Source organism: Lissotriton vulgaris, chromosome 1_1, assembly GCF_964263255.1.
Source record: "Lissotriton vulgaris chromosome 1_1, aLisVul1.2, whole genome shotgun sequence".
Taxonomy (NCBI): domain Eukaryota; kingdom Metazoa; phylum Chordata; class Amphibia; order Caudata; family Salamandridae; genus Lissotriton; species Lissotriton vulgaris.
Window position 1 is genome coordinate 852,947,225 of NC_141685.1, and position 12,727 is coordinate 852,959,951.

The following is a 12,727-nucleotide window of genomic DNA, read 5'->3' on the forward strand; positions in this document are numbered from 1 at the left end:
ATAACTCACACCCCTGTTGTCATTGATGACATCACAGTTGAAGTCTGAAATGACGTCTGCAGCTATGTGCGCAGCAGGGGTTTACCGTGAAAGCCTGGCCATTCCTCTGCAGCCAGTCAACCTCTCCTGCATACAACCGTAGGCCCCCACCTTTTCTTTTCTTTGCGGTTGACAGTCTATTGTCAACAGCCTTATCATAGATGATGTCATCAGTGCTGTCATTTGAGATGTCATAAGTGATGTCATCAGTGGTATCCTTTAACATGTCATGATTGATGTCATATGTAAGGTCATAAGCAGTGCATGATAGGGGTAGCTATAGTTCGTTTCCCTAACTGTAGGTCACAGATTTCAGTGACTTTTATGCTTTGTTTTGTATCCATAACTCCAATGTTCTATGTTTTTTTCAGTGAATTTCTGAGGCTTTCTAAAATGTAAGTTAAGGTCTACCAGCCAAAGCAACCCGTAACTTTAAACTCTGCTGTTTTTAGCGGATTGCTGCTGGTTTCCATCATATACTACATGCAATTTTACCCAACCCTGAACATACTGCTGCAGAGAGCCACCCCTGGTGTGAATGGGGTCTTCGGTCATGTTCAGCAGGGGGTGGCCACAAGGTCTGCACTCAGCACCATGAGGATGGTCAACCTTTACACCAGGCAGCCTGCCCTGTGATATACGGCCTTTCATCATGTACAGCTGGGCTAGTCCACAGGGCCTGACCTGTGGCCAACTCTTGCAAACAATCCTTCATGGGAGGTCAGTGCCTGCAGGGCCTGGCCTGCAGCCATGTCATGTTCCCAGCAAGCCATGTGCTTCCAACTCCCACATTTGGCATTGGCCAAGCGCATCTGTATTGCAGTGAATTAAATTTTTTTCTGGATTAAAAAATCCTGTAATGAAGTTGCAAATCCTAAGTCTTTAGAAGGGGTCCCAAGACCCAGTGATGGCCCAGGGTAAGCAAATCTGCACAGAACTTTCAAATTCCGTAATAACAATAATTTTGTAATATTTATTTTATTACGGGGGTCTGAAAAACACTGAGAGGTCTTACACCAAACTTGGCATGGAAGAAGAATTTTACTCATGGGAGTGTGCTCTGCTTGATGTAAATGTGTTCAGTAGTTTTGAAAAATGATGAAAGAGTTTAAAAGGTTTCCTGATCTGGACATGAAGAGGTTAAATGTTAGGGATACTAGGATCACGGAGGTCCACAAACACGGTTTCACAGACCTCTTTGGACTCAAAATTTAAACATGCTCAAATCTTATTAGAAGAGGGTGCCTTCTCTCCCATCATCTGCAAACTCAAAGCCACTTCAGTGGAACCAAAGTACTCTGATTGGCTGACAACAACATCAAGTTTTTTTTACAGCTGCCATTTTACCCGAAGCAGTACTTAGACTCGCATCATGAAAAAAAGAAAGCGCACATAAAAGGCAAGGGTGATTATTTCTTGAGCGCCAGGCCCTCGTGGAAGGGTCCCAAAGGGACACCCTGTGAACAAGTAATAGAAATAAGCAGATTTTGTTGCACCGGTTGTGGACCTCGGCTGAGTTTGCACCACCAGCATGGCCCCTGAGATCTGCAAGTCCTGTCAAGGGGCTGCAGACCCAGCGTAAGCTTCACAGGCAGGGACCTCGAGTCCCCGGAAAGTTTCCTGGACCTATGCTTATCCTTGCTCGCGTTCCACAAATCTGAAATAAGGGCAATGATCCCCAAGGGAGGCCTAACACCTGCACATGAAGATTGCCTTGGGTTCGTGGTCCATGGCCACTAAGGTTGCCAGGCACTGCTACCAATCTCAGCTATGCACACCAAAGGACATGCCTCCAAAAAGGAGAGAGTCACCCTTTATTGCTAGAAGAGACATGGTAGTTTACAATTGAAAAAACAGACAAAATTCCCTTTTGTGCACTCATGTTAACAGTTGGGTCAATCGTTCGCTTTATAGAGCGAATGGAAATACACTAAACTGTAGTTAGTTCAACATCTACAAACATGTTAGTAAAAACTTTCCCCTTATATATAAAAATATTGAAATTATTCTCTGTCACTCATAATCCTCAAATTATATATATTTTTATTTTTATAAAAACATTTGTATAAAAATTGCATGTGTAAAAACATCATGGGATACATAGTCCGGCATTATCAAATGCCTTCAGAACTCCTCAAATACACAGTCCTTCAATAATGCATGAGTAATGAAATAAATACACATAAAATCTATCAAGGATGTATATGCAATCACAATAATCTGTCAATGTTGCGTTACGGTGGAAAGAAATGGTTCACATCACCTTCTTCAGGACAAAATATATATCATTTGTGATATTTCTAAAAGACAGAGAAAGGCGAATTACAATTCAGCCTTTATAAAACAAAGTTATATCACACATTCATTCATACTAGATACCATAGTGCATTCCATTTTCTTTCAATACAACGTGCCCCACTCTTCTATAAAATCGCCATGCATATCACAGTTTCTTAAACATACTGAATGCCTTTAATGAATCAATTTAACAGGTCGCTCCCTCCGACTATCCATAGTAATTCTATTAGTGAGGTATCTATTATGAATATCACCAACCAACTCTATATATACCTTATTATGTCACCAGCACCTTCCATAAAGATTTCAGGACTTCACAATGTTTATACCAAAAAATATTAGCATCTAAATGCACAATGTTGGTAAACAACAAAACATACCCAGACCAATAATTAATACTTCATTTATGGTTGTCTTTTTCAAAGCGTTAATGGTAATGAGGTACGTAATCTCAGCTGTAAGATTATTTACAACATTTGTAATCGCATTTCTCATATCAAGCGTGAGGTCATAAACATAAAAGTACAGTTAAATTAAAACTGAAAGCCACATTAATAATGGTCAGGACCACAATCCATAACTCACACAACAACCATGCATATCATAGCTCGCACACCAAGTGAAGTGCATACATTATGCAACCACTAACTTTGTATTCACACGAAATGAGCCTTAGAAAAAGAGTTGCAAAGACATCCATACCATTGTCTATTATAAAATGTGCACTAGAGCACAAAATTTAGCAGAAAGATATCTCCCAGTCATGTGACATTTTTCATAAAATTGCCCTTTGTGTGCAATAGGTGAAGACATTATTTATCTGCTACAAATGGTGACTCTATTGAAAAGATAATCTGTTCCACTTTATTCTGGGTGTCACAGTTACCTGTGGCAGAGTAGTTCTAGAACTGCCTGAGCTAAGCCATTATACACTCATTTCAAAAATATTCTTCCCTAAATACCTCTGCTAAAAGCAGAAAGCAAATTTGCCATTCAACGTGTTGCTGATTCACAATAAGGTGTATTGGGTCACATCGATCCATTCTACGTTTGCTTCTTGGATCAAAGCAATGCTCTGACTTTCCTCAAATTCATACACTGCCACAGCAAGATTCGGTATGCCTGGCATACTCAGTATTTGAATTGAATTGAATTTGAATTTTTTCAAGTGTGCAAATATCCAAGAGTGTTTTGGCGCTAGGAACCTGAGACAAACTACCCAATAAACTTTAGGGATTAAAATGATGAGATAAATAGCCAAGATTTCAACTGTTTACAGAATCTAGAAAGATTCAAGTGACTTTTAAGCTGTAATGGCAGTTTATTCCATAGCTGACAGCTGGTATTTGCAAAGCTGTGGCCACCCTAAGAAAATGTCTTTATCCTGAGGCCAGAGACTAAAAATAAAGGCAGCAGATCTCAGTCTTCTATGTGGTTGAAACCACCAGAATTTGCTTGCAAGATAGTCAGGTCCTTCACCATGCAAGGCCTTAAGTGCCAAGCAAAGTGCCTTGAATGCAACCCTTTTCCTTACGGGAAGCCAATAAAATCCCAACAGGGCGCTGGACACCGACTTGTGTTTAGCAAGTGTTTTGAAGTGCGAACTGCTGTATTCTGCAGCATCTGAAGCTTTTTGAGTGCCAATTGTATGGTGCCCATTTAGAGGGCATTACAATAATCCATGCTGGTTGGGACAAGAGCAATGCCCAATAATTTCTGGAGCTGGAAACGAATGAAAGGCAGCCCCTTCCTCAGAGTCTTCAGCATCAGGAAGCAAGAAGATGTCAGTTTATTAATTTGCTCCCTGATGGACACTTCCACATCAAAAACGACTCCAAGGTTTCTTACCTTAGAGATTAACAATGGCATTAATGCATTTGTTAAATCTTTCAGCAAACTCCTCTATGTTGCTCGAGACTGATACCAAAATCTAAGTGTCATCAGTATAAGCTACTATGGTGAACCTGTAAGAGTGTATCAGCTTAACCGGAAGTACCACATGAGTGTTAAAAGGCTTAGGGCTAAGCAATGACCCCAGAGGGACCCCACAGAGAGGGAGAAACATTTTGAGTTAAACTCTCCAAGTACCGCAGTCTTCTCACTATACCTCAAGAATGATGAGAGGAGATTATATGCTGGGCCAGTAATTCCAATGTCTGCCAGGCACTCTAACAAAATAATGTGACTGGCCATATCAAAAGCGGCAGAAAGGTCCAAAAGGACCACCAAGGTTCTCCCTCCATGATCTTTAATGGATCTGAATCTCTGAAAAAAAAGTATGGAAAGGTGCAACAAAGAGTGCAACAAGCGCTCATTTTTTAAAGATTTCAGAAGTAGTGAAACTTTGTTACTAATTCATGGTTACCAACCACAGAGCCAAAAGGCCTTAAGGTCATACATAGTCCTTAGATGCTGTGCCAATTCTAGCCTTCCCAGTCAAACTTGCATTTCCAGTCAGATCTTATATTGATATACTGCTTGTGAGAAGTTGGCCTGGTATTTGCTATCCACTAATTAATGTTGGCACCATGCACCAGTCCAAACAACCCTTATGGTGATTTAAGAGGTCAAAGATAACCTTAGAACGCAATCCAAGTGGTGGCTGTGGAGAGCAGCCTTCAGGCTTAGTCTTGAAGGAATGTTAAGCAGCTAATTTCACCAGAATGTAACCTTATAGTATTGGTTAAATGAAAGGAGAACCACACAGTAGTTATATAAATATGTATTTATTAATAAAGCACTCTCTAGTACATCACAGTATGTGCTGCATGCAGATAAACACAAAGTACACAATACTGTAGCACAGAACCAATAGTAAATAGCACTAATACACTGTGGGCTCCAGGGGGAGGCCATACTGTATTCTAAAATAGTGGTATAAGAACCACGATTTGAGTCAAGGCAGTGTCTAGAGGATGTAGAATCGCTGGGACCCCAAGGAACTACCCAAGGTGAGAAAGTAGGGACCCCACGGAGGATGTGCTCTGTATAATTCTATGGGGTAGTGACGGTTGACGTTTTAAAGTTTAAGCGCCTTCCCAATGGACTTCGAAGAAACCCTGTGGAAGTTAGGAGGTTGGAGAGCCACCCCACCCGTGGATACCATAGTACTAGAGTTACCTATCCCAGGGAAGTCAGGTGCATTGGTCTTAAGTGGTGTCGGAAACTCACGTCAATCTCTCTGGAAGACTTCTGGGAAGAATAAAAGTGTCAGGTGGAATCCAAAGGTGGATTCTTGTTGAGGAGTACCTGAAAACAGAGGGGACAGAATCTGGGTCTCTCAGGAGTGACCAGGGTCTCGGGAGACGAATGCCCACTGATGTCGGATGCTTCAGGTGCGTTGAGGGGGGTTCTTGACTCTGCAGCCACAGGGACCTGGAGACATCGAGGATGACCAGAAGCCGGATCTGAGCTGTCCCACGAAGTATGTCGAGGGCTGAGGGGTTGGTGTCCGGAAGGAGCACCAACAAGCCTTGGAAACGGCAACTCACGCAGAAGGTTAAGGTTCGGAATAGCAAGGTCCAGGAGACTCACCAAACACAGGGGAGTCAGGGGAGTCAGTGCTCCCCTGGAGCAACCAGGGGATCCCAAGAAAAGCAGAGTTGGCCCTCAAGTGGACCCACAGGCTGGAGGCACAGGAGTCACAAGTGGACCTCGAGCACTTTCACAAAGCAGCAGCCCACGGAGCACTCAGTGCGAGGAGGGCGGAGTTCTTTGTAAGAAATGGTGCCAGAGGTTGGAGCTACACAAAGCCCAAGGCACTTGCTCGCGAAACGCCAACAAGCATATGCACTTGCAAATGAACGCGGTGCACAGGGGTACAGGTATTGCAGTTCTATGCACAGGAACACCAAATGTGCCCCTCATGTAGACTTTCGGTTGCTGGCAAGTGCACCCACACAGGCCCAATACACTTAGGGCCAGATGTAGGTAATCCAAATTTACTGATTCTAAAATACCGAATTTTACTGATTTGTTATTTTAGAATCGGTAAATGCTATGTAGAAAAAAATTCGGTAAGTATCGGTATTTACCGAATCGGTATTTACCGATTCGGTAATTCACATTCATTCCTATGGGCCTGGAGGCCCATAGGAATGAATGTGAATTACCGAATCGGTAAATACCGATTTGGTAAAATAGGGAAACATTCAAGGGTGGCAGGGTGTCACATTGACACCCTTTTGCACCCCTGAATAGTGCTTGTGTGCACATGTGGCACACATACATGCCCTAAGGGCATGTATTTCTGCCACATGGCACTGTTGAAAATGCACAGATTTGCATTTTCAAAGGTATTCGATATTTACCACCAACTAATAGTTGGTGGTAAATAACGAATCCTTAAAGCACTTAGGCCTAGATGTATCAAGCCTTTTGCGATTCGTTAAGGCCGAAATTCGCAGAATTTCGGCCTTAAGGAATCGCAAACGGACATTTAGCATCTTTTGAGATGTATCAGAAATTAGCAAAATAAGGAATCGCAAAAAATTGCGATTCCTTATTTTGCTTATGCATTTAAGGAATCGCAATTTTGCGATTCCTTAAATGGCATGTATGAAACTTTCTAAAATTGCGAATTTGGTTTAAGGAATCGCAAATTAACACCAATTTGAGGTTCGTGTGGTAATTTGCGAAATCCTTTTAAAAAACAAAATATGACTATTTTGAAGGTGGCATGTGACACACATACATGCCCATAGGGCATGTATGTGTGCCATATGCACACACATGGAAGTTTCAGGGGTGCAGCAGGGTGTCCATGAGACACCCCTGCACCCTTGAAATAATTCTCAAATTGCGATTAGCAAATTGCGAATTCGCAATTTGAGAATTACTGCACAATCATTCCTATGGGCCTCCTGGCCCATAGGAATGCATGGGGAATTATTCCTTATTTGCGAATTCGCAAAATGCGAATTCGCAAATAAAGATAAATAAAGAATCGCAAAAAAAATGCAATTTTTTACATACATTCCATTTTGCAAATTCTAAATAGCGATTCGCAAAAAATCGCTATTTAAGATTCGCAAAATGGAATCTTGATACATCTAGGCCATAAGCACTCTTAAAAGTGCTTCCTACATGCCATTTACCGATTCGGTAAATACCAAATCGGTAAATAATGATCCGGTAAATACCGAATCGGTAAATACCGATTCGGTATTTACCGAATCATCCCCTACATCTGAAATGGCTCAATACCGGTCGGTAAGCCTGAAATTTACCGAATTTCGGGTTTACCGACCGGTAATGGGCCACCTACATCGGGCCCCTAATCCTGTCTAGGAGGTGGTCACACCTCCCTGTGACAGGATGCCTATTGTTACACCTTCCCCTCTCGAGCTTGGCTCAGTAGCAGGAGGGCAGAAATGTGTCTCTGGGCGGCAGGAACCATTTTGGGCTGCCCAGGACTAGAAGGCTGGTACTGGGAACACCAGTGACCTCAAACATCTTGTTTCTAAAGGGTGGAATCATACCTTTCACACCGGTTACCGGTGTGGGGGTATGATTCCACAATGTTTGACACCAAACACGATAGGGTTACTTTCAGCAGTTTTAGTGTTGGTCATCACGTGGTCGTATAATGCCACTCTATATGTCGTAAATGGCTCATACACTGACAACACAGTAGAATGGATTCCGTAGGCTGCAGGGGTGTCCTGCTCATACAGTGGCACTCTCTCACTTAGAACCATGTACCCTGCCTTCAGGATTGTTGATGCCTGCTGCTATAGGAGTGACTTATAGGTTTTAAGTGCAGTGACCCTTAGATATAGTAAACCTATATCTTAAGTAAGTGGTGCATGCACCAACTTACACAGGCTACAACGGCAGGCCTGTAGTTCAATTTTGCGAGACCTCTCATGGGTGGCATAATACATGCTCCTGCCCATGTGAGGCCTCTGGGGTACCTATGCCCTGGGTACATGGGTACCATATACTCGGGACTGACAAAGGTACCCCAGTCTCCAATCTGGAGTGTACCTAAGTACATAACATAACAGTTTACGGAGAAAGCAGATAGACTGGGGTCCTAATTAGCAGGATCGCAGTCAGACTAGTCAAAAATAGTATCACATGAAGCAAAACGTGGGGGTAACCATAAGAAGCAGATCCTGCCTTCCTACACTTCTGTAGCACCATAGGGTTCAACATGGCTCTACGTCACCACAGAATCAAGAATTCAATCCCTGCTTTCCTGTTACAGCCAGCTGTTTTCATGTGTGGTAGTCCATTTGGTACAATTGAAGCAAACCTACACTCCAACTAGCAATGTGCATTATTTTCATAGACAAAAGTAGTATCAGTGTAACATGGACTTACCTGGTAGCCCTAAGCACAAGTTTAATTAGAATATTCAATTTAAGGCATGCTTTAATTATATGAGTTTCCTTTTGAAAATCAAAGTGTTCATTTATTTGTTTTTTATTACACATTGTGGCACTTTACAGACAACATTTACTATTCCGGCAGGAGCATCTTAAACACAAGAGGCTGTACAAAAAATAGTATTGTTTGTGTATGGTGGACGGGTCTGGTTAAACTAAAAGTAATATATGACCGTGTTTGTAATAAGTCTACTAACAGACAATTATGCTTGAATGCATTCCATTCTAGTGTGTCTTTGTTTATCTGTGTAATTACTGATAGAGACCAATCATATGAAAATCAGGAGAGGATGACTGAGTCAATTTCAATAAACTTTATTCGGTTTACATGATAGAAAACCATAAAAGTTACAATTCATCTAAAATAAAAACTAAAATGTACAAAGCGCATAAATACATAACTGGACATATAATACAGATATTCCTAGTTATATACACAAGTTTATACAATAGAAAAAACAACACATTATTTCAATTTAAAAGGTTAATCCATAAAATGCAGCATTAATTCATAGGCTACCACACCCAACGTTTTAGGGTCCCAAACAATTTCTGTACCTTAGAGAACATATTTCCCCTGGACAATAATACAAAAACCCCAAACATGCTTGGTCTTGTTGGGTATCATCAGTGAGGTACAGTCCCTCCTCTGGGAGGGATCCCTTTGTTGTTCCAACCCTTTCCTTGGGTATTAAAGGGCTCCCCGGTGAGTGGGTCCTCAGATTCATTGTGGAAGAAGACTCATCTCCGAAAACAAGACACTCTTCAACCATCTGGACAGTTGGACTTTGCTGGACTTCACCTGGAACCGAGACTTCATGAAGAAAGACCCCACCTGCTCCTGGTCTCGCTGCTCTTCAAGTATTCTGCCTCATCTATGTCTGTGCTTCTCTCAGGATCTCCAGGCACCTGTGGGCATCAAGGACATCTGAAGTAATCACCATTTGAGTGAAGGAGTACCTCCCCTGCATCTGCAGGCACCGCATCAAAGATGACCTGTCTGCTGATCTTGTTTTCCTACAGACCGACCGAGGCTTAACAACATAGGTGGTGGATGAGTGGCTCCCCCATAGCCTGGCCTGTCTTCCCTATAATTTGGAGGACAGTGTCCCTCGTCAGAGCTGCTGGGATCGAACCCCTGTGCACTGCGTCGACTTGTTGTTGCAAAGGCTTGTTGTCTCTGCACTCCAGAGATCTTCAGGTTACGAGAAGGTCTAGCTTCCAGGACACATCCTTCAAAATGTTGTATCCTCCTTGCATACCCTGCATCGTGGGCCTCCATCTGTAGTGAGGTACCTGAGGTCCTCTTGTGATTCCTGTGCCGTCAGCCTGTGGGTCCTCTTGAGGGTCTTCTTCTGCTTTGCTGGGCTCCCCTGTTTGCTCTTGGCCTGCCCTGACTGTCCTGCATGTGGTGAGTCCCTTGGACTTTGCTAGTACGAACAATTGCATCTTTTTTGTCTTCCATGTCAGTTGCGGCTACCAAGGTTTGTTGGTGTTCCGCCAGATAACGACCACTTGGATACCGACATCCAACGTGAGCCAGCTTATCTATGGCTTCTGGTCTTCCTCATCATCGCCTGGTCCCCACTGCTGTAGCGACAAGGTCCTCGTGAACTCCTCTGAACTTCCCGACATATAAACATTATTTTTCCGTGCCTCTGGGTCATCTCTAAGTGGCATAGACTCTCCTCTCTGCTTGCAAGTTTACCTCTTCGAGAATCCACCCTGGGATTCTATCAGACACCTTCACAGGCTTCTCCAGAGGCATTTCTTCCGGAGTCATCCATTGTCGTCTACGAGCGGTTCTGACGTCACTTCACCCCTATGCACCTGTCTTCCATGGTGCAGGTAACCTGGTTCCTGGGACATCCATGGGTGGGAGGCTCTCCAACCTTCCACCCTTCAAAGGGTTTCTTCAGGGTCATCTGGGAAGGGTCCTTTTTTCTGTTAAACTGAAACCGCGACTTCTCAATTGAATTCTATTGAACCCCACAGCTGGGTTTCTGGTCTGCCAACAGCCTCCTCAGGGTTCCTGGGTACTGACCTTGGGTGGTTTCTGGTTTACCAAGTTCTTCTAAGTCCTTTGGGCCACTTCCTGTTCTTCTTTGTCATTCACATTCCACTTATTTAATATATGGTTTTGTCTCCTAGTGTATATGTGTGCTACTTACTTGATTTCTTTGAAGTATTCCTGTTGTAATATTGATTATCCCTATTTTTCACAAACACAGTGTGGTTCTTTCTCCTCTAATCTACACTATTAATTAAATGTGGTGAATCAAGCTGATTTACACTTCTTCTAGACAAGCCTGAAGGCTGCTTTCCACAGCTACCCCTGTGAGAGTTTTGAGGCTTTCAAAGACCACTAAAATGACCCTAAGGGTTGCCTAGATTAGTGCAAGGTGTATCACTCCTTTAAGTGATCGCCATATACTAAGACAGCCTCCTACAGTAGTCAGGTGTTCCACAGTGAAACACCAATGTGTTCTGGAACTTGCAGTCTTTCAGATTTCTTTAATTTCAGCATTCACAGATGTTGAAGACAGAGGCAATATAATTTCTAATACATAGGACAATACAAAGTGCACTTAGTGCATAGCACAATCAAACAGGGCTAGATGGATTCCACAAAATCCCTTCTGTACCTAGTAAAGGTTTTGTTAACTACATAATATAATCTTCCACTCATATCACAAAACTTTACTGAAAGATATTTACTGTCCCCATTTTGACAGATAGGAAACCGAAACTCCCGAACCGTCTAACAGCAGTGATGGAGGAGAAGAAATCTGAATTCTATAGGCTGAGGACAAGCACAGAGGATTAACCCAAGTCTGCACCATCGTCTCGGCCAGGCTTGTTGGTGCATTAGGTTCCCAATGCAGGGTAATTGGTATGCTGCCATGTCTGGTGAAATTAACTCCATGAAAGGTCACCATTGGCTTGGTCGGGGAAATACAAGCACAGAATCCCTATCCTGCTTCTGAGCTTCTCTCATAATGTTTAGAATTGAACTATTTGGGCACAATAAACCAATTCTCATGAGAACAATTCAAGGTTACACATTTTCTAGAGAAATTTCTATCAGCATTGGCAGATATTTGTGAATCTTTTCCTGAACGTTTCTATCCAAAGTGGCTTTTTCCATGCCAAATGCAGCCATTTTGGTGGATAAATCTGTGTCACTGTGACAGATAACCATCTAAGAGTTGGGTTTTAAAACACTAGATTGGTGGAGATACTTTTGCCAACATGCCAAAAGAAAAATCTGCCCCACATGCTGTCAGTAGGGCACACAGAGACTGAGCAGGCAGGAAAAGTGAAATAATCAGGTGGGGTCTGGCATAAATGTTTAAGCATCTAAGGATGTTGGTAAATTGTCTACATTTGATCTAAGTTTGAGTTTATCTTTTCACAGATTTTCTTGAAGGTCACTGCAGATTCTGGAGCTGGCCCAGAAAATACAGGTAAACTGGAAGCCATTTTTAGGCATTTCTCCGTTTGTGCATGTATTGGACACAAGTTTAAAATGGAGGCATGATCTTCTCCATGTCTAAAAGTCATCTTGTGTAATACTGTGGGCGTCATTTGGAGTTTGGTAAGATGGGAGAGTAAATCGTTGTTTCTCCTGCCCTGCCAAATGGGAGGTTTGCCCGGCCTATTTAGAGGTGGTGGAACTTATGATTGACTGCAGGTGAAGCCATCACCAGTGGTCAATTTAAGGCGGAACAGAACTGTTGCCTTTTGTACATTGAGAGGTTTTCCTTATTTAGCAGCCCCCCAGATTCAATTTTTCTCTACTTGGGTCCCAGCAGGGAAATCAATGGCCCCACATACAGAGAAGCAACTCTCTCTGCTTTAGGACCATGGGGCATTTTTTTTTTCTGAAACAAATCCCTGCCTTTGGGATTTGTCACTAAAAAAGAATAAAGAACTCTGCGTAGGACAAAAAGACATGGCACTCTGCTTGGCCCGTTCGGGGACAGAAGCAAAGGCTT

At 42.7% G+C, this 12,727-nt stretch overlaps 1 protein-coding gene across 1 annotated transcript in view; it reads left to right on the forward strand.

The window, feature by feature from the left end:
• Window positions 1–12,727, forward strand: part of ABCA4 (ATP binding cassette subfamily A member 4) — a 1,055,123-nt gene that overhangs the window by 700,536 nt on the left and 341,860 nt on the right. Inside the window, exon 25 of the mRNA XM_086957892.1 lies at window positions 12,148–12,196. Within this exon, the coding sequence (XP_086814018.1) occupies window positions 12,148–12,196 (49 nt within the window). The remainder of the gene's footprint in view (window positions 1–12,147; window positions 12,197–12,727) is intronic.